Consider the following 23,318-nt stretch of genomic DNA (forward strand, 5'->3'; position numbering starts at 1 on the left):
AAGTAAAATGGGAAGTAATCTACCATTTTTGTATAAACAAAACACTAAGGTTGTCATTGTCAATCCTAAAAAAAAAAGAAGTTAGATTTACAGTTCATACAGAATAGTTTTTTATTTTTTAGTTTCAATCCTCTGTATGTTTCACACATTGGAGAATTGACTATTTAAAAAAAGCATGATTTGAATTTTTTTGCTTAACGTTTGTCAATGTGCATGCAAGTTTGTACTATGGATGCTGATTAATTACCGCAGGAAAATTATTTATTTATTACCACAGGAAAATTATTTATTTCAATAAAATAAAACGTGCTTCTTTTTTAGATTACTGAGCATCCCCGTCATGCTGCTATGAAAGCCAGATTTGTATAGTATTAAGTATTTTCGGTGGAATGCGCCGTAACTTTCAGATTCTGTTGCTAACACCAGTTAGCCATGACACTGCATTGCATATAGGCTGCACTAAAATGAGACACTTACATTTTATTGTACATCTGTTTTTATAATAACAATAAACGCTACCTAGCTAGCTATTTTAGAGACAAGCCAAGCGCCAAATCAATAAATACATAAATTAACAAGTAGTCGACCATTAAATTAATTGTAGCCGATTTTGATTGTTGACGTAGTCGTGACTAGTCGCTCGCGGGTGTGCTTTAGTCTCTCCCAGCCTTCAATAGTGTCTTTAATTTACTTTTCAGCTCTACATACTATCTCACTTGACCACTCAGCAATTGCTCAGTCACGGGAAGTCTTCATGAGATAGTTGCCTTGTAGAGATGTTACACATTCACATACACCCCCTCCTATACTTTCTTCTCTCCCATCAGTCTCTTCATTGTGATGGTAATGAGTTAGCTCCCTTGTGCATAACCAAAATGGTCAATTTAATTGATGAACAAGAGATTGACAACAGGCATAGAAAGAGGGGGTTCACATTGGAAGAATTGTCATTAGAATCAAGTATTGCATTGCGGCACTTAAAGAAGGTTGGCTTCTGGCCTTCATATTACTATGTGCAATAATTTGATGCCTTTAAGTGATTGTTTTTGTATATGCCGCACATCTAGAGCTCTGGCAACTATTGTCAAGATTTTTCTTTTAGCATGTGCAGTTCTGAGATTATATTCATCTGGGATTGTTTTCCAACAGGAGCAATATTATGAAGCGCAACTACAGGCTCTTTTGTCTGCCTCACAAATGAACCATGACACGTTAAATCAACCCCGTAGGACTGACCATCTAGATTCATTGTCGTCAACAAATACTGAAAATAAAACTGTGCTGAAGAAACTGGATTAATCACAACTTTCCATCCAGATTTTTTGATTAACTAATTGAAAGGATGGATGGACGGACACCAAATGGCTTGCCTAATAAAAATGTACTCGTTGCATCCCCTCCGCAAATGAATCATACACATAAGAAAACTTAAAGAGAAAGTTAAGTCAAAGATTTTCTTTACCATAATATATTTGATGTGACCCCACTAGTTAGCACAGCATTGTAATTACGGTAATATTGCATTTGTGAAATACGAATTGAACAGCAAAAATCCACCCGTTTTTATGTATCTCAGGGGGCGATTATTTCGCCACTTGTTTTCGACTGAAAATGACATGCAGTGCCTAATGGCTCAAGTTACAAATGTCACATGACCAAACCCAGTAAACAGGTGAGCCGTAATTGGTCATTACCTGAGCCCTTAGATACTTTATGATGTCATTTTCAGTCATCAGCAAGTGGAAAAATCTCTAAGAAGGATACAAATTGGGTGATTTTCTGCCCAATTCATATTTCTACAATCACAATATCAATCAGGATGCTATGTTAAGGCTAGTGGGGGCGCATAGAACATATTATGTAAAGAAATGTTTTGACTTGACTTCTCCTTCCCCTTTAACCTGCCTCCAAGTTATTTGAAAGTGAAATCAAAGCATCAAATTTGAAGTTGCCTACTTACAAAGTATAAAAGGAGTTTTACCCCAAGTAACATGGGGAAAAAAAACTTCCTTTAAGCAGTTTTCTCACAAAATCATTACATTACTAGTAAGGACTGATCATATGAACCACAAACAGTTAACAGGCTGTCTTCATTAATAGTAAAGCAACAACGCCTTGAGTTAATATTTGAATACATTTGCCTTTTCAAATGTTGTGCTGCATTGCTCAAAGCGTAAGTGCTCATATTTCTTTAAAAATATATATATTTTTTACTTTTATTGATGTTAAAGATAATTCATTTGGAATGTTCAGCTGACAGGCACGAGGTTCTGAGCAGCAGTGAACAGGTGCTGTGGAGCGACTGTGCTGTTGGGTTTGAGTGGCAGCTCACCTATCTGTTGTGAGGGTCAGGTTGCAATAGCAGAAGCCTGCCAACTATGAACAGGACACATTCTTAACAGAGTAATGTTCACCAGCATTTCCCCTATTTCATACATACAACTCCATTGAACTTTTTTTAAAAAAAAATGTTCTTAGCTATTATCCCCCCATAAAAAAAAGAAGCAAAAGACAAAAAAGCAGCAACAACTATGAGGCAACACTGCCTTATAGTATGGGTAATTGTTTCTGCGTTTGACAATGGATCCCCTAGGTCATCAGTCTGTATTTTTGGTAGATCAGGTTAGCACAAAGATTACGCCTTTATTTGACAACCAGTACTGTCCCTACAGGAAGTCAGGAACGCTGTTTTGAATAAACTATAAAAAGCACACTCTTAGTTTCAACATATGTAATTTATCTGCATTCTTTCACTTGCAATTCTGTCAGTCTTAAATGCAAAGTACCAAAAACATAAAAAATAAAATACTGTATGCTGAATCTTGTATTCCCTGTTTATTAATAAAAGTGCAGCCTGGTCCACTTTGTGTTTACAAGTTCAACATAATGACAGATTTTTGTTTTTTTGAAATCAATGTTAAAATACATGTATAACAATAACAATTGTAGCATGTTGATTTCTATTACCATCATTGTAATCAACAACATACTCAAATGATGCGTGTTTTTGGAGGGAAATTTGGATATTTTGAATGATTATGAGTGGGTTGAAATAATAATAATAATAATAATAAGTTGGTTATTTAAATAACAGATAAAAATTTACATGCAACAAATAAAACTCTAATCGTTTGCATAGCTTAAAAACCATGTGATCTTTTTAATTGATAGCGTTGCATGCATAATTGATTGGTTATAATGACTCTTTTTAGTGTTTGTAAAGTAGTTTGCTGTGGTAAGGATGTGTTTACATTGATAATGAATAAGCTCAGAAGTTGCTCTGTATCTGTTCTTTCATGCATGAGCTGACAAGTCAGTGACAAACCTGCTACTGGCTTCCACACAGACCTTCCCAAAGTGCTCAAATGTTTGTTTTGCCAAGTTCTCCAGTCTGTGTGCATGTGGTCAAGCCTTCCTTGCCATTCCTGGAATTCCCCTGGTACCTGGGAATTGGTCTATTCTTCTCCGACAGAGTATTTTAGGACTTGAGATGTGCACAGAGCACAGCTTTTTGAAAATGTCACCCAGTTGTGCAAGTAAATTAAATGAGGTGTTTAAATAGTTTTATTTATGTTTACTTTTTTTTTTTTTTTGCACTGCTCTTGACACTTCTAAAATGTGTACAACCAAGACATTTGCGCTCCTATCTTTACTGTAGTAGACTGTACTACTGTGCTGTACTAATTTCAATTTTGAAGTCAGAGGGAAACACCACAAATTCGCAGCAAAATAGCTGGCCAATATTGACTTTACACAAGTGACAGGCCACTGGAACAATTTCTTGAAGCCTATTCCTAATGAAAATGTTGATTTTTGTAGTAGGGATTTTCTTGCATGCCATTACCCAATGGCAAAATTCTTTCTTCTTTTTTTTTCTCCTCTTGAGAGATCAGTATTGACAAAATTCTAAATAAAGAATGTTTTTGTACAATGAAATCATTATTCCAAGAAGTTTTTTTTTTTTTTTACAGCAGATGTATACTCAAATATATTCTACTGCCTTGTCACAGTGAGTGTTAAACTTGGACCGAGATGTGATTGCGACCTCGTGATAGGTTCATCAGCTACCGAAAAAAGCAAAAATTACAAAATTTTGTTATGTTATGAAGTTGTGCCTCAATTGCACTCTGCCGGTTGCCCTGCAAATGAATGAATACAATGTTACGTTGATCAAATGCCTCGACAAACTGCATCTTCGTCCATCGTCAGTCAATTCAGAAACAGATGTACAGCACATAAGAGCTACCTGGTTTCTTTATAGCGTCATACTGATTTGTGATTTGTTGATTGCTAGCAGTGTTTTAACAGGCTGTTTGTGTTATTTGTGCCTTGGCAGGGGGAGAAGAATGCCGGCTTTGATGTGCTTTACCACAACATGAAGCACGGCCAGCTGGCAACCAAGGAACTCTCTGAGTTTGTTCGTGAGAGGTAAGGTTTGTGCGAAATGTTCAGCTGCTGTATATAAACCTTATATATATATATATAAACTTTAATTTCATGCTTTTTTTTTTTTTTTTGGTGAAGCTGCTTTAAGATGGTGGTGCGAACACACTCTTGACCTCAGGAGACCTCAACATGATTATACGGGAGATATCTATTATACACTTTGCTTTACAGTTTAAAAAAAGTGATATGATGGCGACAGTTTGACCTTAGCGTAGATGACTTAAATTTCCAGTGTTTTAATGAGGGGAAAAAAATTATAAATGCAATCAAATCGAAAGTCAACCAGCATCCTTGAACAGATTGTCTTTGTTCTCAGATATTCCACAATTTAACATTTAAATCAGGGGAGATGCATTGACTTCTCGAAGCGTATGGTTTATTATATGTTATGTACTCCAATTAGCAGTTAGCTGTGATTAAATTGAGACCAGTAATGAGCTTCCTCTGAGGAGTGGAAGACTTTCTCACTGCAAGTGATAAAACCCTGACATTGATTCTGAGGGCCTGTACACATTCCTTGCAAGGGGAAATTCACTTATCTGCCGAGGCAGGCAACAAATCAGCTGTCAGGCATTCAATAGTGTGGGATCCCATAGGATCAGCGAGTCTGTGTTGCTGATAAAGTACATTCATCTTCATCTGCCTCTGCATTCCCGAAAGTGTTTTCTAATAAGAGAACAACATATTTAAGAAAAGACCTGCTGGACCAATTTTCTGTTGTTGTTGCTGCCATTTGTCAACAATGGTGAATTTTGGACTGCTCTGTAGTAAATCCAACTGACAAATAAGAAAGCCATTAATTCGACTGATGATAAAAATTAATAGCTGGTAGTTAGAAGTGTTGTCCATGGATCTTGTGCCACTTTGTTCTGTGATAGTAAACAATAATGAGCATGCCTTTTGTTTTTATTTCAATGTTGGAAAACATTGTTCCTCATACATTCCCCCGTGGTGAAATTCCGCAAAGTAGAGGTCGTTAAAAAAATAATAATAATAAATCAATAAATATATATATATATATATATATATATAAATTCTTTCTTCATACTGTCTGTCACCTTAATGAGCACTTCTCGTGCAATTGCGTAAACGAGCGACCTGTTTAAGTTAATTGGATTCAATTAAGTTGTTTTTCTACAGGAGGAAGAGGGTGGGGTTGGCGGCACACACGCATTGGCCTTAATGTGTTTTAAGTGCCAAACGGTCTGTTTAAAAATAGCTCACCAATGATAGGACACTGACTTGCTAACAATTAAAAGAACAATGCCCAAAAAATTAAAACCTATCATGGTACACGTTTCTTAATTTACCAAAAATTCTATATTTTGTTTACAAATGTACTAGATTGAGTTGAATGAAAAATGTCACAAACACAATAAAAGCAGAACCAAATTCAATGTAGAAAATGCAACAGTTACCAAGAAATCAACATACTTGTCACATTTTTCACAAGTGCCGCTCTTGTGCGTCCATTACTTGGCAACGCCTAAACAGGCGCTCACTCGCTTTTCATTCATGGAACAGCTCCAAATATGTATTCAGTCATGAGCACAGCACTCGGATTAAATTGCTTTTATTATATTTATTTAATACTGAGTGCAAAAAACGCATGCGCCTTCAAAGTAGCCTGTTAGATGAGTCACTAGGGACAATCAGACTTCCGGATCATAGCGATCCAGCTAACTTCACATTTGAAGTGTGAAATATATTCCAAATGGATATGTATGGAATTCACATGTCTCGGGAAAACAACAAAATCCAGCGGGACTTGCAGGCATCCTCACAATTCAATCGGTCACACCTCTTTGGTGGTTTTCCCGGTGCACGTAAGAAATTGACTTAAGCGCAAACAGGAGAATATGCCCCTAAATGCATTTACATCTTAGAATCTCAAAAGAAAGAAATTAATGGAATTAAGTAATCAAAGCCCATTTGAATGCTAGCTTAAAACTAAACCACAAACTTACTGATCTCTCTCTTTTTCCAGATAAGGAAAGCCATGCATTAAAAAAAGGGAAAAAAAGGAAAGCCATGCATTTTGACGCATGCTCCTGTTTGTTCATCAATCGTACTCGAGCAACTTGAACAATTTGATGACGCTGCAGTAATTTCCGTACCACTTTTTGTCATTTTTTGGCTGATCCATCATTCCATTGCATGTTTATTTGTCAAAATCAATCACAATATGAACTTGATATAAACACGGAAGCGAATCTTCTCTCAACCTCTGGGTGCTGTCGATTGTTTGGAACACCTGAATGAGACATTATGACTACGCAGATTTTATACTGCACAAACTTGATTTGTTTTTTTGTTTTTGTAATCCTCTCCAAATAACAAATATATTGTCACAAGTACTTACCAATAATAAAGTGAGCCTCACAAACCCTGTCAACATCAGCCGTAACTTTTTTTCTTGCCACCCAACTCCCGTAATGCAATGTGTGAAACCTCAAAATTGACGTCACAGAAGATCTTCCTATCGATAGGGCTGAAATGTGCTGTCATGTTCTGGTTTCCATGACTACCTGTAAGAGCCCCTGTGTGTTATTCTGCTGATGTTTATTTTTTCCAGAGCTGCCATCGAGGAAACCTACTCCAAATCCATGAGCAAACTGGCTAAGATGGCCAGCAATGGAAGCCCACAAGGGTGAGTGGGTACATGAAAGTAAAGATTGTCAATAAATTGTGTATTGTTGGAAGGGTGTTGATCCTTTATTATAAATAGTGACACGACTCTGTATAAGATATGAATGAGTACCATCTGTGCAACCAAATGTTCACATTCACTGCTTGTTCTTTTATTTATTTATTTTTTTTACTTAATAATTTATGATCTCTGCACTGTTTAAATAATCCAGGCACTCACCATATTGTCATATATACTGCACTGTATATGTTATTCTTCTGTGCAGGAAAATGTTTGTCCATTCGTTTATAGTGAAGGAGCAGTCTCTCTGTATATTTAAATTGTGTATTTCAATGGTGATGGTAAGGGTCACTGTGGCTCCATTAGTTGTCATCATCTCAGGGGGATGGGTTTTAATTACATGCAATGTGCTGGTCAAAAGTCAAGGGACCTGTGATCTAAAAAATATTAGAGTAGCCTCTCTTGTTAAAAGTCAAGTTGGTCTAGAAGTACTGGAATTTCTTACAGTAATTTCTACTTAGGGTAAATGGCTTGTACTGTATGTGTTTTACCCCAGGACATTTGCGCCTATGTGGGATGTGTTCAGAGTGTCTTCTGACAAACTGTCTCTCTGCCATCTTGAACTCATGAGAAAGATGAACGATCTCATTCGGGAAATCAACAAGTATGGTGATGAGCAGGTCAAAATTCACCGCAAGGTATATTTTTGGGAACATTCTTGTCTTATTGTAAAGAGAACCCACTATCCAGAAGTTCTGTCTTTCACGACTTCACTAACAGTGATCTCTATTCTCTACCTTGGGTGCTTGTGTTTGTGTGTGCGTGCATGTTATTAAGATAAAAGAGGACATGATGGGGACTGTAGAGGCGGTGCAGGCGCTGCAAGTTCAGAGTGGCCACCTTCAGAAGTCCAAAGAGGGTTACCATGTCAAATGTTTGGAGCTGGAGCGTCTTAGGAAAGAGAGCGCTCCACAGAAGGAGCAGGAAAAAGTTAGATACTACTAAGTATTTTTAGAAGCACTTGTAAGCAATATGGAAAGAAAATAAACTCTTCTTTTTTTTTGCAATTGATGACATTATGCTTTTTGAATGAACTTTAATGTTGAAATAATTAAGAAAATTAAGCATTTCCCCCTCAATTATAACATTTCTCTTTTGTGTCTTCTGTCTGACTAGGCGGAGCTGAAATCTAAGAAAGCGGCAGAATCATTTGCCCTGTGCATTGAAAAGCACAATCGAGTAGGAGGAGAGTTTGAACAGAAGATGAACGATTCTGCTCAGGTCAGCTCTGATTCCAAGAGTTCTTTTTTTTGTTTTAGTCCACCACCTACCTTAACACTATTTGGGCTCTCAGTCTCGACTCCCGACCATACTCTTTACCTCCCGATTCATATGGCCTTTAGCTTCAGAACCTTTCAGTCAACATTGTGTCTTCCCCCAACAATTAAAACTTAAAGGGTAACTCAACACTAAATCATTTTTTTGTGTGTGCTGATAAACGGTACAAACTGATGTCTACAAATTATGTCTATATGTCCTGGTCATTATTTTGACATTTTAATGCTTGTCTGTTGAAAGCTTGAATTTGGGGCAAAATCCGTGTGCTTGATGCCATCTTAAGTTTAAACACTGACATAAACACAATTTGGCTGTTTGTCCTCTCATTACACAAGAAGTTGCCGACTACGTCACTTGTGGATCGTGACGTATTCACTCCCGCCACTCACCAGCTCAGTCTCGTAACACCTTCTTAGCAGTTGCTGCTGTCAATCTTAGCCAGACCATGCCCAACTCTCTCCCCATTCGCAACCCAACTGTCCTCCAGGCAACAGCCCCTTTGAGCGCCGATTTCAAATCTTATTGAGGGGTGGAGCAAGAGTCTGATTTCCTGTTGTGTTACCCTTTAAATCAATTAAGGCCTAAAGCGCCTAGCAAAACATGCCTCTAAAACCTAAGTGTGACTTTTGAGTCACCCCTGAAAACCTGAAGTTTTCCTGGAAATTCAACAATATTGAAAAATAATTGATATCTCAGCTCCTGAAGCAGATAGAAACATAATTCCAAAAGCACTTCAGAGCTTACACCTGTTTAGGTTTATTATTATAAACCTTAAATATATATATATTTTTTAAATCAACAAACATGTCACAGGTATATAACTCCAAATATATTTATCTTCAACACTGGTTGCAGTTGTAATAACCTTGGGGGATCGAGTGGTAATTATCATCCATTCCGTTACAACGCCGTCAAAATTGTCAACTTCCTCATTGTCTACAAACATATTTCTTAACAGTATGTTACTGTCGACTTGTTACATTGATTCAAAGACCTCCCGCGCCGTCGTCAATTGCGTCATTTATTTCATAACTGAATCTGCATTAACCATAAAGGCTTGAATAAAATTCTAGGACATGTACGAGGCCCACGTCACCTTCTTGTGTATATTCTGATTCGTTTAATTGGCTAAGAGACCAAGAATTGGTCAAAACAAAACAAAATGACTTATCCATTCTCCCGGGTTTAAAGGGAGAAAGGTTGTCACGCGCTTCCGCGGCTTTAACGGTAGAAGCGCGGTCACGCGATCCCGGGCGCAATGGGTTAAACCCTCCTAATCATACTTCCTGCACTCTGTTACTTTAGTCACTATCTCCTCACTGCAGTGGTAACTGCTGCTATCTCCAAGAAGATTAAGATTATCAACAAATTGTAATAACTGCCTCTCTATTTTACATTTCAAATGATTTCATGCTGCAATTGCATGATCATTATGCAAGGTGATTGTTTATACTGTCTTCTGCTAAATACTGATACAGTACATGGGCAAATCTGTTTTCTATGTGTGTAGCATTTCATTGTGGATGACTTTTCTCTGTCATTTTATTATATCTTATTTCTGTATAACACATTGCTAACTTGAACTTTGTGATTGGATTTGATTTTTTTATCGTACTCCAAATTTTTGCATTATATACTGTTTTCTGGCTAATTGAGACGTTTCAACAGGCCTTGGTCTCAGTGTTAACACAATATATAAATCAGATGTATTATTATTGTTGTTATTATTCTTATAACTATTTTTAGTAATAATAATAATGTTGAAAATCTGAAGATTTTTCAAATTAAGATCTCAGTGCATGCTGAATAAGCTATTAGAGTAGGAAAAACACTAATATGACATATGTGTTTATGTAGAGGTTTCAGGAAATTGAGGAGGGCCATTTGCAACAGATGAAGCAGTTAATTAAAAGTTATTCCCATTCCATAGAAGACACCAATGTACAAGTTGGGCAGGTATGTTTGATAGGTCACTGACAGACAAATTTAGCCACAAATTATGTTGGACAGCAACACTGATAACATCTCTAAACTAATATCACAAATTATTCATGATTATTTATTTTTTTTCAACATAATAAGCATTTTCTGCTTTGCTGAAGGTACACGAGGAATTCAAGCAAAATGTCGAAAACATTGGCATCAGTAACCTCATCCAGAAATTTGCTGAGCTGAAGGGCACCGGCAAGGAGAGGCCAGGTACTATTATTAACTCAGTCAGAAAATGCATACAAATTCAGCTTCCACTACCACACTGTGAACATGTCAGAGTAATTCATATGAACAAAATAAAATGGGAGTAAATTCCTATCTTGAGCTTTAGTATAGCAAGCATACAAGAAGGATTTAAGCAGTGTAGTACTCTGTTGACAATTAAATGGGCCGTTGACAAATGCTTATGTGTGTGCTTCAGCTGTAGTTTGTTTTGAGGAGTACTTGACTGCTATGGTATCTGAGGGTGGGAAGAAGAGTCGGGCAAAAGCCTTCAGGATCCCCGGACTGGGCAAGAGAGACAAGGAGCCAGACTCCACGTGAGCATGAACAGATGGACACACACACGCGACCTTTTCTTGTTTGATGAGCTCTTATTTTTGCTACTTTAATTTGTTCTACTGAATAATTAAAGCAAATTGATGTCCGTGTGTTTGTTTTGTAGGGATTCCGCTGTGACGGATATACCGGTCAGTATTCCATCTTATTCACAGCCACCACAGCAGCTGCCTCTGACAATAATATCAATCTAGTCTGACTGCGAAAACTCTCATTCTTTTTATAGTAGGGATAGGCAGTTTAATGATGAAGGCGGGTACAATTTTTCAATGCATGTATAAAATATCCAGCCTTCAAAACCAAAGGGCTTGAAAAAAATTACACACACACATGCTGAGAAATGTCACAATGATTATATCTTCATTCTGATCTTGAGAATATTAAATAATAGCAATGTGATGAAACTGTTATTAATTATAATCATCATAAATCGTGACGTAAGGAGTGCTTGACTATGGCTTTATCAGGCTGTTTTGCAAAAATTTCATTTAATTGTGTTTTGCAGAATTCACCCTTTGACGTCGATGACGAAGGATTTGTCATTCGAGCTGACAGCACTCAGAATGATACCCTTTTTCTTCTCAAAATGATATGTAATGAAGTGAAGATGCTGAACTTTTTTATATTTAAAAATTTCAAGGCGGAGAGAGACAAGAATACATTTTATGAATGCTGGAAATTTGAGAATCAAATGTTTTTCAGCAAAAGCATTTTTTTTTAACAAGTCAATCAGATCAGATTCAGAGCTAATAGGTGTGTATCTGCATAGCACTGTGTGTATATGCATGGAACGATGGATGACTGCTTAGCACATCCACCTCACAATTCAGAGGTTGTTGGCACAAAATCTAATTCGGGCACCTGTGTGGTGTTTGTATGTTCTAACCGTGCTTGTGTGGCTTTTTTCTTTTTTTTTTTCTTTTTGGTTAAAGGTTCGAGTCTCGGCTCCAGCCTTCCTGTATTTGCTGGTTCTCCTTATACACATGTGGACAAAATGGTTGTTTGTTAATGAAATAATAATAATAATAATAAATTATTAATATTAATTTATTTTTATTAACAGAGGGTTTCTTTGGCTACTCTGGCTTCCTCCCCTATTCCTAATTTGCATTCAAACAAAACAACAGTCAAACCTAATGTGTGCATTACCCCTCAGTAAGCTTAGATGAGAAATTCACAATGTGCAGCTTCACACCAGCATTGACAGTGTACTAAAACCGACTCGTGCCCGGGCATCCCCATCCGTTTATCATTGCTAACGCTCCCTTGTCCTGACAGCCTCAAGATAACAACTGCTGTCTTTGTCACTGTCCCCTTTTCTCATTAGACACATTACAGCCTCATGTGACAAGGAGTGAAAATAGAGACAGGAAGTGGTTGGTACTTTGAGAAAAACAATCTCCAACACACCCTCTGATGCGCCAAAGCTTCAGTTACTCATCTGCGCCTGTTTTATGACTTCTCTGTATTCTTGCATCTTCTCTGTGCTCTGCTTTAATCGAACTTGCAGAGAATCTTATTTATTTCTTCTCTCCAAGGCCTCTGTACCAATACAGGAAGATGGGCAATATAAAGTGAGCCTACTAGTGGTCTTTCGTAATATATTATGTGCTCACCAGTCATTATACTTGGTGAATACTAGATCAGATTATTTTTTAATTGTTTACTTTATGTTAAATGGACCAAACAACATCACAGCATGGGTTATGAGCATTCTCCTTGACTGTTCTTGTCACGTTGCTCTAAAGAGAAAGACAACAACTTCTACTCCAGTGACTCAGACTTTGATGATGAGGAGCCCAAGAAGTTCCAGATCCAGATCAGACCGGTGGTCAACAGCAACCGCAGCAGTGCCGCCGCCTGTGAAAAGGAGCTAAAAGCTACTGTGGGGACTCTTACCCTGCCACCCAACAGAGGGGTAGGTATACTGTAGTATACATTAGGTGGTCTAAGTACATATTGTGCATTTTAATGAATTAGTCAAAGACGTCATAAAAAAATACAAAATGGTAAAATATATTGTTTTTTTTTTTTATGTCTGATATTTTAAACACTGGACTTATATTTTCCCTCCTTGTCTTTCAGGCAAATGTCAAAAGACATCTTTCCAGTAAGTTTTTTAAATTTTTTTTTATTACTTTTAGACAGTCCCATTATTACAGAGAAAAAAGTGAACATTTTAAAATGTATGATATAGTCCCCTGCAAACGTTTTGGTCTTTTATTTTTGTGATAGATTAAAAATATTGGGCTTGCAAAAAACAGTTCAGCTTTTAATTCTTGGTATTAACATCTGGTTCTGCTGATATTAAAGAGATTGGAATTATTTCTAATAAAGCACCAATTTTTTAGGTGAGAAATAGCATTGTACAGAAAGACTTGAAAGTTCACTATTTAGTTGCAAATCTATCCGCAAATTTGACCCATTTAATATCACCAAAAATACTTTTGACCACAGTCTGATTGGGGGCTTACTTTAGTTGGTGCAATGCATTCTTTGTAGGGTTTAGGCCTGGAGAGTGACTTGGCCTGTTGAATACTTCTCCTTTCAATAATTTCAAAGGGACAAATTAGGGCTAAACATTTTTTTAAACATCTAATTGTGATTTATTTTTTGCTCAATGTTGCAAATGCTATTTAAAGTGCGATTATTTTTTCAAAGTGCTCTTTTGATTGTAGGTCTGTTTTTTTGTTTTTTTTATTTTTAGAAACACAAGCAACAAATTAATCTGTATTTTTTTAAATAAAATATATCTGATTTATTTTATATAAATGTATCAGTTTTATAGCTTGGGCTTAAGCTAAAATAAAGGCAACTAACACATGTATTAATATAAAAGTTTAAATATCTACTAACTTACTAAACATTTTGACGTGAAGTCTTTAAAGCGTACACTATGACGATTTCACTAAATTCTACCAAACAAGTGTGGTGTAAATATAAGTAAGTCAGAAGTTATATGACAACAATAATGCAGACAAATTTGTGGTTTTATCACATCTGTCACACTGAACTTATGCAGACACTATAACTAAAATAAACCCTACCAAGTGACTGAAATTAATCAAATTTTCTTTCTTCCTACATTTCAGCCCTATGTGATTTGAAAATTCCACTCTGCTATATTGGGACATCGATTTGAATCCGAATTGTTCAGCCTAGTACAGACAAAAGGTCCTAAAAAGTTGTGTATCCAACCAAATGTAAATGTACCTGCAACAAAAGCTGATATATTGCTGTCTTTTCACATATTTATCTTTTGATGAGTCCGATATTTCCAGTCTTCAGAAAAAAATTGAGAATTTTTCCTCACCGTTCCAACACGTTTGGAGGGGAAGTGTATACAGTATGAATCAAAGGTAGGTAACAGAATGCTGCAAACTTTGCATGTTTGTCTTGACAGGAAACTCGAGTACAGCTGGACGTACAGATGATGAAGGCACCTCCCCTCAAGGTTTTTTTTTTTTGCTCTTCTGTCCTTCTGTTTCCCTGTTATGTATTTTGTTGCTAGTTTTGTAAATATTTGCAAAAAATCTAAACACTAAAATCTATCTACTCTGTCTTTTTAAATTTAATATGTGTCTATATACAATATGTAATTGTACTATTTTTTGGGGAAAGGAATGTCTTTTCAAACTGTTTATTTTTTTCAATCAATGCCAGAGTAATAAGTCTTTGCAGGAAAGGCATACTTTATTTTGATAATTATTCAAAGGACAGTGTTAGTTTTAGCCATAATTTACTGCGAATTAAAGTGCTCACTAAACCTCATGAAGCATCACTGTAGAGATAAGTTTGTGCAGCCAACTGGCTGACCTTGCACGGACCACCTTCCAACAGTCACAGCCGCCTTCTGCTCTCGCGCCAAAATATGTTTGCTAAGCAACACTATTTGCTAGCTGCCAACAGCTTTGGCTGCAAGTTGGGATTTCATTAAGCTGCTGCACTCCAGTAGCGACGAGGCATTTTCAATCAAGAGTTGACAAGATTAATGATAAAGCAATGATGACAATTGTGATGATGGGAACAGCTGTGTGCTGGTATTTCTTTAGTGGAGAACATGGCTAGTTTTTCTTGTTGATTTCTGCGACTTCTCTGGCATCCCTTCAGTGCTTTGAACATTTATGCTGCTGATTCACACAGTGTGTTATAATTATAGATGGTGATCAGGAGGGCCTGCGCAGGTCAACTTCAAGCCCTGATCATGGCAGGTGAGATACTTTGACTCTTGTCTCCTTCTGTCTTATGTCTTGACCTGTTTTGGTGTGCATAAATGTGTCACCAATGAATTGGCCTGGTGTTAATGGTAACAGATTTGACTCTATTAACACTTTTCACTTGAGAGTCTTAACCTGTTAAACCAATATCAATGACTGCCTGAATGATTTCCTCTTTAACAGGTTGAGTTCGACAGCATTCGGCACTGACAACCTGTTTGGACCGCCTCTTGAAACAGCCTTCAAATTCAAAAGCTTTGGTGGTCGGGAGCAGCTCCAACAACAAAGTTCCTTTGCTGCCTCTGAATGTAAGAGTAACAATAAACATATTTGCTCATTTACTTCGAAGACTCTGCCTATTATGTGGCACATTAACTGCTGGGATATTTTTGCATCAGATGCTGCCTTTTCATCAGACTCTTCCTCACCGGAGAACATCGAGGACTCAGGTCTAGACTCACCGTCCCTTCAGCCACTTGGCCCCTCCCCCGAGCCAGTCGGCTGGGCAGCGTGGCCTCCTGTTCCACAAAGCAAAGAACAGACACAAACACGAGAGCGACCTGCTGACCCTTTCCTCTCAGTCTTTCGTGACCCCTCCCCTGCTCAAAGTCCTCATCCACAGGATGACCCCGTAACCGCCTGGTGCATCGGCACTTCCCGTTCCTCTAGACTCCCCTCAGATATGGACTCCTCCTCCTCCGTGCGCTTTCCTGCTTTCCAGCAGTCCTTCCCCTCATCAGAAATGGAGTCAACGGTGTGGAACTGCCGACATCACCCCGAGGATCCCTTCTTTGCTGCTTTTGACAGGAACGCCACAAAGGAGACCTTAAACTTGGCTGACGCCTTGCCACGCCAGCCTCCACGCCCAACCAAGGAAAGGCGAGCTACTGAGGTGCGAGGGGATCCGTTCTCCATGCCTGTCGCTGACACCAAGACGCTCCCGCCCCCTTCTTCCTCCTCTTCCTCATCCACCTCATCTAATCGTAAAAACAGAGACCGAAAACGGGACCGAAGCCTACCGCCGCCTGTTACTTCCGATGACCCGTTTGCAATCACCATGATTGGCAGCCCCACCCACCAGTCATCACTGGCTGCAGGAGGAGGAATAATCCCACATAGCAGTGCTAGCGGCACCAACAACAATAGGCTAGCATTTGATAGCAACCCGGGATCATTTGCTCAATCCCAGCCGAAGAAGGAACTCATGCATTGGAATTCTGTTCATAACCCGTTTAGCGAGGGCTCCTCTGGACAGCCGAGCAGTTCCAAATCAAGTGAAGGAGGAGTAGGAAAGGGAGATTCTGTAGGAGAGAGGAGAAAACATCGCACATCAGAGAGCGAACCTCGTCGAAACGCTCCCCCCCTCACCAGACATTCCGGCCCGCAGGAGGATCTGTGTTTCTCCACGGACAAAGACCAAGACTGTCTGGACATCAACACCCCGCTGCCGTGCAGCATCATCTCTCACAAGGGTATGATGGATGTCCTGGACCGATATCATGTCACATATCTTCCACTCAAAGTCAAGCAAACCCCACTATTTGGCTATAAAAAAGAATCCCAATTTTTTATCCGTTTTTATCCATCTCGGGGCAGCCATTTTGCTACCTACTGTCGACTGAAAATCACATTTTCTCAGGGCTAACAACCAATCACAGCTCACCCTTTTTCTGAAGCTGAGCTGTGATTGGTTGTTACCTGAGCAACTGTAATTTCATTTTTAACTCAACAACAAGTGGCAAAATGGCCGCTTTCTGATATTGATAAAAACTGTTGGATTTTGCTGCTTAACTCATTCCACTAACGCAATATTAACCAGAATATTTGGACTAGTGGGGCTGCATAGACATTTTGGGAGGAGTTGACTTCCCCTTTAAACAAAAATGTAATGCTGTTTCAATTTTGTATGTATGTATTGAGACTCAGGCGCTTTTTGTGTCTTTGTAAGGTACCAAACACAACTTTAGACACGAATCAGCTGATATGGTCACAGCTGCCCTTTCCAGGGCAAACAGAACCAAGAGGAGCTCAGGTCGACTCAGTGGCACTGACAGAGTAAGTGTCTTTTATGAATCAGTGTTTTTGTCATATACAGTAATATACTTCTTTTTTTTTTCTTCTTTTTTTTTAAACCTGTCGTTTATTTGAAACCGGTCATTCACATTGCTCTAAAACACCTTACTCTTAATGATGTAGCTGTATTAACAACACAGATTTTATGAAGATATTAATGATTTCATTGTCACTGTCAGTCATGTACAGTATACAGGTGAAAATGTTCATTACACGTTTTATGTTGTATTGGATCTCTTTATGTTGTGGTCCATGTAGCATTCAAGTCCCGCTAATGTGGGCCTTTCTTGTCCTCTCGTCTCAGTCACGGTCGCTGTGCTCCTCGCCTTTGCCGGAACCCAGCCCCTCCCTCACTTCCTCATCTTCCTCCAGCCCCAGTGAGTGGGGGCCTCAATCCAGGGACATTGAATGGGGAGGACAGAACCGAGCCCCCAGCCCTGCCAGGGTGGGACAGGCCTCACCTTTGCCCTACCCGCTCCAGGACCACCCACCAAGACAATGTAAGATGTTAATTTTTAAATGCTTATTGTTTGACTGTCACTAAGAAAGCTTATTCAGACATGTGTTCCTAAAATTTCCTTTTACCATGACGTACAGTACTTTATGTGAATCTGCAACATGACTCCCGCTGAATGTGGTTGTTTCAAGTGCACCTTTCCCGAGGCCCCAGTCCTCTTTCCCTCAGCACCCAGGACGCCTGGCCCGTGGCAGCGGCCATCACAGAGTACATCAATGCCTACTTCAAGGGGGGACAACACAATCAGTGAGCTTGATGTTGTGTTCATTGAATATGATGGGAATCTCACATCTTCTCTGCTGTTAAATTTGACACTTCAAAAACATCCTGTTGTTCCTCTAGGTGTCTTGTGAAGATCACAGGCGACCTGACCATGTCCTTCCCAGCAGGCATCACCCGTGCTTTTACAGCAAACCCCAACGTCCCTGTGCTCAGCTTCCGGCTGGTCAACATTTCCAGAATCGACCATTTCTTACCTAACCAGAAGCTTCTTTTCAGGTCATTTAGTGTTTAAAACAAAATACATTCTGTAATGTCAAGACTGAGCTGCAACTTTTTTTACACACTATGAACCCACTGGTTAAAACAGTGATGTGGCTAATTTATGGATTTGGATGGGCTTCATGCCACCAATACATTCAGGGCAATTCAACCCCTTAGACCAGAGGTGCCAATCCCTTTTTGATCCAAGATCTACTTTACAAGTAGCCAATCACTTCATTGTCAACATTGCAAGCATGAAGGAAACAGAATCATAAACCAATTAAAAAATTCTGCCCCATAACAGCCCGGAAATGATGGTATATGCATTCTGCCATATCATGCAGCTCAGTACCAACATTCTCTACCTGCACACAGTGATCCGTCTCAGAGTGACCCGGACGCCCGAGACTTCTGGTTCAACATGCAGGCCCTGCAGGTCTGCTTGCAGCGGGAAGCTGAACTCAACCCTCAGGCCTCTTACTACAACATTGGACTGCTCAAGTATCAGGTCACTAGCAACAATCCAATTCTACTGTGTACTGCACACTCATTGGCCACCGTGTTGTTCCTCTCTCATGCCTCATAGTATTTAAATGTATATATTTGCATTAAGTACTTTCAAGGAACTGTTCTGGATCATATTTGACAAATAGTCACGTTGATGATGTACTGTATGTGCAGGTTTCATCTCAGGATCCAGCCCGGGCTCCTCTTCTGCTGTCGGCGGAGTGCCAGCGCAGTGGCACGGTGACCCGGGTGTCTCTGGACTACCATTGCTGCCCCGTCACGGCGCCGTCCACTCAGCTCACTGCTGTCCAAGTGCTGCTTCAGTTGGACCACACTGCGGCCGACCTGCAGTGCCAGCCGCCCGCCTCCTGGTGAGACAACGCTGCCAGTGATTGAGAATTGAAAGACAAATTCTACCTGAGCAGGTTATTGTCACATACGTGAGGCACTTGTGCTCATCAACTGCTCAAGCAGAAAAAAAAGTGACTTAATTGACAAACAAGTTGTGTGATTTTGACTGAAATAAAATAAAGTTTAGTATTATGTGAAATGATTCACATTGTGTCAATTTTTGGCACTTCCAGGTTCCCATGTGGTCCCTTTGGCAAATTAATTGTCCTCCTCTAATTTAAAATTATAACCTTGCATTGGTAAAAATGACCTGTTTTCATTGGTACTGTCAGAGAGGTACAGTATAATTGAACACAGGGGGAGGCAGATCTTACCACGTACCATAAAATCATGTTAATAAGATACCTTTTTTTCCCCTATAAAATGATCCAAAGTCATCATAGATAGATGGATGGATAGATGGATAGATTACCAGTACCGATATGTTGTAGAAAAAGGTGTACTTTCATTCCAACATGATATTTAATGTCTAATGTTTCTAAATGTATGCGATATAAAGTACCTTGATATAAAATTGCTCGCGTGTGCACTGTGATTGGTTAATTGATGTATTTTTTTATTTGATTTATTAAGTACCAGTAATCATAAAATTAACAATTTTGCATTTATTTTATTCCACAATTGATTAATTATTATAACGGTATTATTATGAATTTAATTTTTATTTTTATTTTTTTTAAAAATGAGTATTTTATTCTTAAAAATAACTTGTTGACTTTATTTCTCACTTTATTCAAATTGAGCTGGCCCATCTGTCCATTAAAAATGAAATGAGGTGAAGAGCTGCCCTGCATCAGAATGAGAGCATAATTCAATCTGCGGGATTACGATGACATGCTGTGATGTGTCCTACAAAACCGAAATTCAGTTTGTTGCAGCATTTTCATCAACTGCGTGCAACTTGTGAGGAAAGACTATTTCGACTTAAACAGAAACTTTAATAAACACCAGGAAATTCTCAGTCAGTCTCACTGATAGACAATCCCTGGTTGACTCAACTCCACATTCCTGCAAAATATTTAAAAATGAATTCTTGGCAGTCACGAGGAGGAAGTGGCAGAATCCCAGCTGGCGTCGCTAAGCGTCAACATGCTGAACCTTAACTGTGAGCGTGCGGACAAGCCACCGAATACGTTTGTTTTGAGGGCTCCTCTACAAGCTAAAAATAGCGTCAGCCGATGACAACACGCCGTCTCAACTACGAGCGTGAGAAGTTCAGCGAGTGTTTTTGTGCCTGTGCAGGAACGCCGAGGAAAGACGTCTGCTGTGGAAGCTCGCCAACCTCTCGCCCACCAACCACAGCAAAGGTCAGAGCCGCTTTTCTCCTCTGCCGTTGAACAAGGACGGGAACCAAGAGGGAGGAAATTCAACAGTTTGATTTCACCCTTATCCTATCTGCATATTGTTTTTTGTTTTTTTTTTCAATATCATTAGCTTCTCTCGTCAGGTTTCATCCATAAAAATCTGTCTTGATCTGACTGTCTTGTGCGGGCTTGTCTGGTAGGCTCGGGGACTCTGTGTGCCAGCTGGCAGTGTTTGGAGGTCCCTCGCGGCCCCCCGCCCAGCTTGGCCGTTCAGTTCGTGGGCTCCGGGGCCTCTCTGTCGGGCATGGACGTGGAGCTGGTCGGCAGCCGCTACCGCATGTCGCTCCTCAAGAAGAGATTCGCCACAGGTGATGCTATCAATGAGACGTTACATTTGACACCAAATGGAACTTATTTGGCCACTTTTGTTGTGTTTCCGACAGGAAAGTACATGGCCGGCTGCACTTTGTAGTGAGTGTGGACCATCGTTGGAGGTACTGAGATGTTCTTGGACATAGCAGTTGTTGAAGGACCACAAGCACTTAGTTATGAGAGTTTATCTGCTGCTATGGTTCGGACCACGTCTTCGTTTTCACGTGTGTGTGTGTGGTTTCATCTTTACTGAAGGAAATTTGTTCTCGTTTTCTCCCTTTGTACTACTGGACTGCAAACTTAAGTTAAATGTTACAGCTGACTGTTGGTATACAGTGAGTGTTAAGAATATTGTGGGCTGCAATTCAACTTTTAAGTGATGTTAAAGAGTAGGGAGTCACTGGCATATCTTTAATGATTAAAACAGGGTTCTTGTTAAATCTTCTCTACCTTCAAAAATGCAATGTTTGTATATGTTCTGTTTGCTCAAGGATTTGTGATATTTGATAAAGGGGGAGGGGGGGTATACATGTGCAAGTTTTTGGTTTACGCCAGTTTATTATTATTACACATTGTGACCAAGTACAAAATACAATTTAATTAAGCCATTTACCAACCACCATGTTCTCCTTGGGCTAGATAAAGTGTTGGTTTGAAAATACACAAAATAAGGTTTCAGTATACTTGTAAGAGGGCCCAAATCTAATTCAATAGAAAAAAAAAATCATGGGCCAAAAATCTAAAACAATCTTCCAAAACATTCAAAAGAACACCCAGAAATGAGCTTTTGCGAATGCACTTGAAGGCAAATGACAGACAGGCACACATCTCAAAAAGCCTTAAATAAGTAAGTACAAGAGTTCAATCGACAAAGAATAGTTCAGCTAACTAACAAATGAAGCGCACACAAAGTCTAATTGGTAACTTACAAAACATGTTTAGATACAATGTAAAACTGAGGCCACAGAACACACTTCTACATCATATAAGGATATACTGTGAATATATAATTTAGTCAAATAGTAATCCTCTGCTAAGGCTCTCTGTAAATGTAACGTAATCCCGAATGGGCCTCCTTGTGGGGCTGCTGGTTTGCTACGACAGGTCTGCAGTGGGCGGCACCGACAACTATTTACACCAACCTCCCGCAATTCCATTCCGTTATCTGCGCCCACTGGAACACACCCGAGAAATCTAGTGAGGTAAACCACAGTAAGTCGCCCTTTGGTTACCAAAACTGACAGTTGCATGTTAGTCTTTTTCTGCGTGAGGTGCAGCGGAGGCAGAGGCACACATACACACACACACACCGTGGTCTGAATGAGGTTTGCACACGATACATTCATAGTGCGGTCGAGGCACAGCTGAGGGACAGGCTGACATCTGGACTGATGGGTTCCAAGTTAGCAATCTAAGGCACTCAAAATGACACCATGGCACAGCTAATTGAAGTCAAACAGAACACAGCACACACCAAGTTACACGCCATTAACAAAAAAAATGGAACTCATTCACAGTTGCACAGAACCAAAAAGACCAGTTATGAGTTGAGATTGCTTCCTAGGGGGGGGGACAAGGCAGCACTGTTAACGGTGCAAGGACTGACATCATGGCCGCTGGTCCTGGCAGAGACAAATGTACACGGGCGTGGGGGGGGATGCGGTGTCTCGCGGCCCAACCTCACATCTCTTGCAGAGGATGGCTCATTTCAATGCGCTCCCGCTTGACGGCCGGCTCGCTCCGGGACACGTCGGCGTCACTGCCCAAGTCGCTCATCTCGTCTGAGAAGGACACGTCTGAGGATTCATTAAAAACATATTTTTAAGTCTCTTGTACAATAATGTAAATTAAAAAATATATATATTCTTTTTTTTTTTTTGTTTTACCTTTTTCCATGAGTGATGGCATCATGGAGCTCAAGTCACTGAACTGAAATGGAAGAGAAAAGAGGACAGTGAGTGTGAAAGCAAGGTCGTTGACAGCGTGAGTGCTGTGAAGTTTCCTTCACCTCCCCCATGACGGCGATGGGCGTCTCTCCGGTGGCCTGCGCCACGCGGTGCTCCACCAGGTAGAACATGTACTCGTCGTACAGCAGGCGGATCAGGTGGAAGGAACCGAAACTGGCCGCGCTGCGCAGAGTCAGGTCTCGGATCACCATGGAGCTGTGTGTGTGCGTGTGGTCCGGGGGACAAAGGTTAGTAACGGTTCATTATGGTAATTTCATAATTTAGCAACATTTTTGAGAAAGGTTCAGTTGACGAAGGGAGGACCAAAAATGCCAAAATTAAAAAATATTGAAATAGAAGTTCAAATAAAAAAACGGATACAAAAATCTAAAATTTTAATTAAATACAAAAATAAATAGGTTTTCACCGGGTACTCCGGTTTCCTCCCACATTCCAAAAACATGCATGGCAGGTTAATTGAACACTCCAAATTGTCCCTAGGTG

The 23,318-nt window shown here is 39.5% G+C and overlaps 2 protein-coding genes across 10 annotated transcripts in view; one reads left to right on the forward strand and one right to left on the reverse strand.

The window, feature by feature from the left end:
* The window catches only part of fcho1 (FCH and mu domain containing endocytic adaptor 1), a 34,433-nt gene extending 13,039 nt beyond the window's left edge, over window positions 1-21,394 (forward strand). The window contains exons 3-27 of the mRNA XM_077583942.1: window positions 4,337-4,428; window positions 7,022-7,096; window positions 7,653-7,794; window positions 7,934-8,086; window positions 8,273-8,377; window positions 10,292-10,390; window positions 10,537-10,633; window positions 10,848-10,965; window positions 11,091-11,115; window positions 11,490-11,550; window positions 12,721-12,902; window positions 13,070-13,094; window positions 14,388-14,438; window positions 15,144-15,195; window positions 15,385-15,509; window positions 15,600-16,673; window positions 17,150-17,256; window positions 17,579-17,774; window positions 17,923-18,037; window positions 18,134-18,289; window positions 18,650-18,782; window positions 18,956-19,152; window positions 20,435-20,499; window positions 20,697-20,864; window positions 20,940-21,394. Of these exons, the coding sequence (XP_077440068.1) occupies window positions 4,337-4,428; window positions 7,022-7,096; window positions 7,653-7,794; window positions 7,934-8,086; window positions 8,273-8,377; window positions 10,292-10,390; window positions 10,537-10,633; window positions 10,848-10,965; window positions 11,091-11,115; window positions 11,490-11,550; window positions 12,721-12,902; window positions 13,070-13,094; window positions 14,388-14,438; window positions 15,144-15,195; window positions 15,385-15,509; window positions 15,600-16,673; window positions 17,150-17,256; window positions 17,579-17,774; window positions 17,923-18,037; window positions 18,134-18,289; window positions 18,650-18,782; window positions 18,956-19,152; window positions 20,435-20,499; window positions 20,697-20,864; window positions 20,940-20,968 (3,642 nt within the window). The 3' untranslated portion in view covers window positions 20,969-21,394. The remainder of the gene's footprint in view (window positions 1-4,336; window positions 4,429-7,021; window positions 7,097-7,652; window positions 7,795-7,933; window positions 8,087-8,272; window positions 8,378-10,291; window positions 10,391-10,536; window positions 10,634-10,847; window positions 10,966-11,090; window positions 11,116-11,489; window positions 11,551-12,720; window positions 12,903-13,069; window positions 13,095-14,387; window positions 14,439-15,143; window positions 15,196-15,384; window positions 15,510-15,599; window positions 16,674-17,149; window positions 17,257-17,578; window positions 17,775-17,922; window positions 18,038-18,133; window positions 18,290-18,649; window positions 18,783-18,955; window positions 19,153-20,434; window positions 20,500-20,696; window positions 20,865-20,939) is intronic.
* rfx2 (regulatory factor X, 2 (influences HLA class II expression)) overlaps window positions 21,287-23,318 on the reverse strand; it is a 28,035-nt gene continuing 26,003 nt past the window's right edge. For 2 of the 9 annotated variants that reach the window (XM_077583934.1, XM_077583932.1), the window contains exons 16-18: window positions 22,877-23,030; window positions 22,755-22,797; window positions 21,289-22,664 (exon numbers count right to left, since the gene is read on the reverse strand). In XM_077583934.1, the coding sequence (XP_077440060.1) occupies window positions 22,549-22,664; window positions 22,755-22,797; window positions 22,877-23,030 (313 nt within the window). In that variant the 3' untranslated portion in view covers window positions 21,289-22,548. Of the gene's footprint in view, window positions 22,665-22,754; window positions 22,798-22,876; window positions 23,031-23,318 lie in introns of all 9 variants that reach the window. The other 7 variants (XM_077583939.1, XM_077583938.1, XM_077583940.1 and 4 more) reach the window with 5 other exon arrangements.

The sequence above is a fragment of the Vanacampus margaritifer genome, chromosome 13 (genome assembly GCF_051991255.1).
Source record: "Vanacampus margaritifer isolate UIUO_Vmar chromosome 13, RoL_Vmar_1.0, whole genome shotgun sequence".
Classification (NCBI taxonomy): Eukaryota; Metazoa; Chordata; class Actinopteri; order Syngnathiformes; family Syngnathidae; genus Vanacampus; species Vanacampus margaritifer.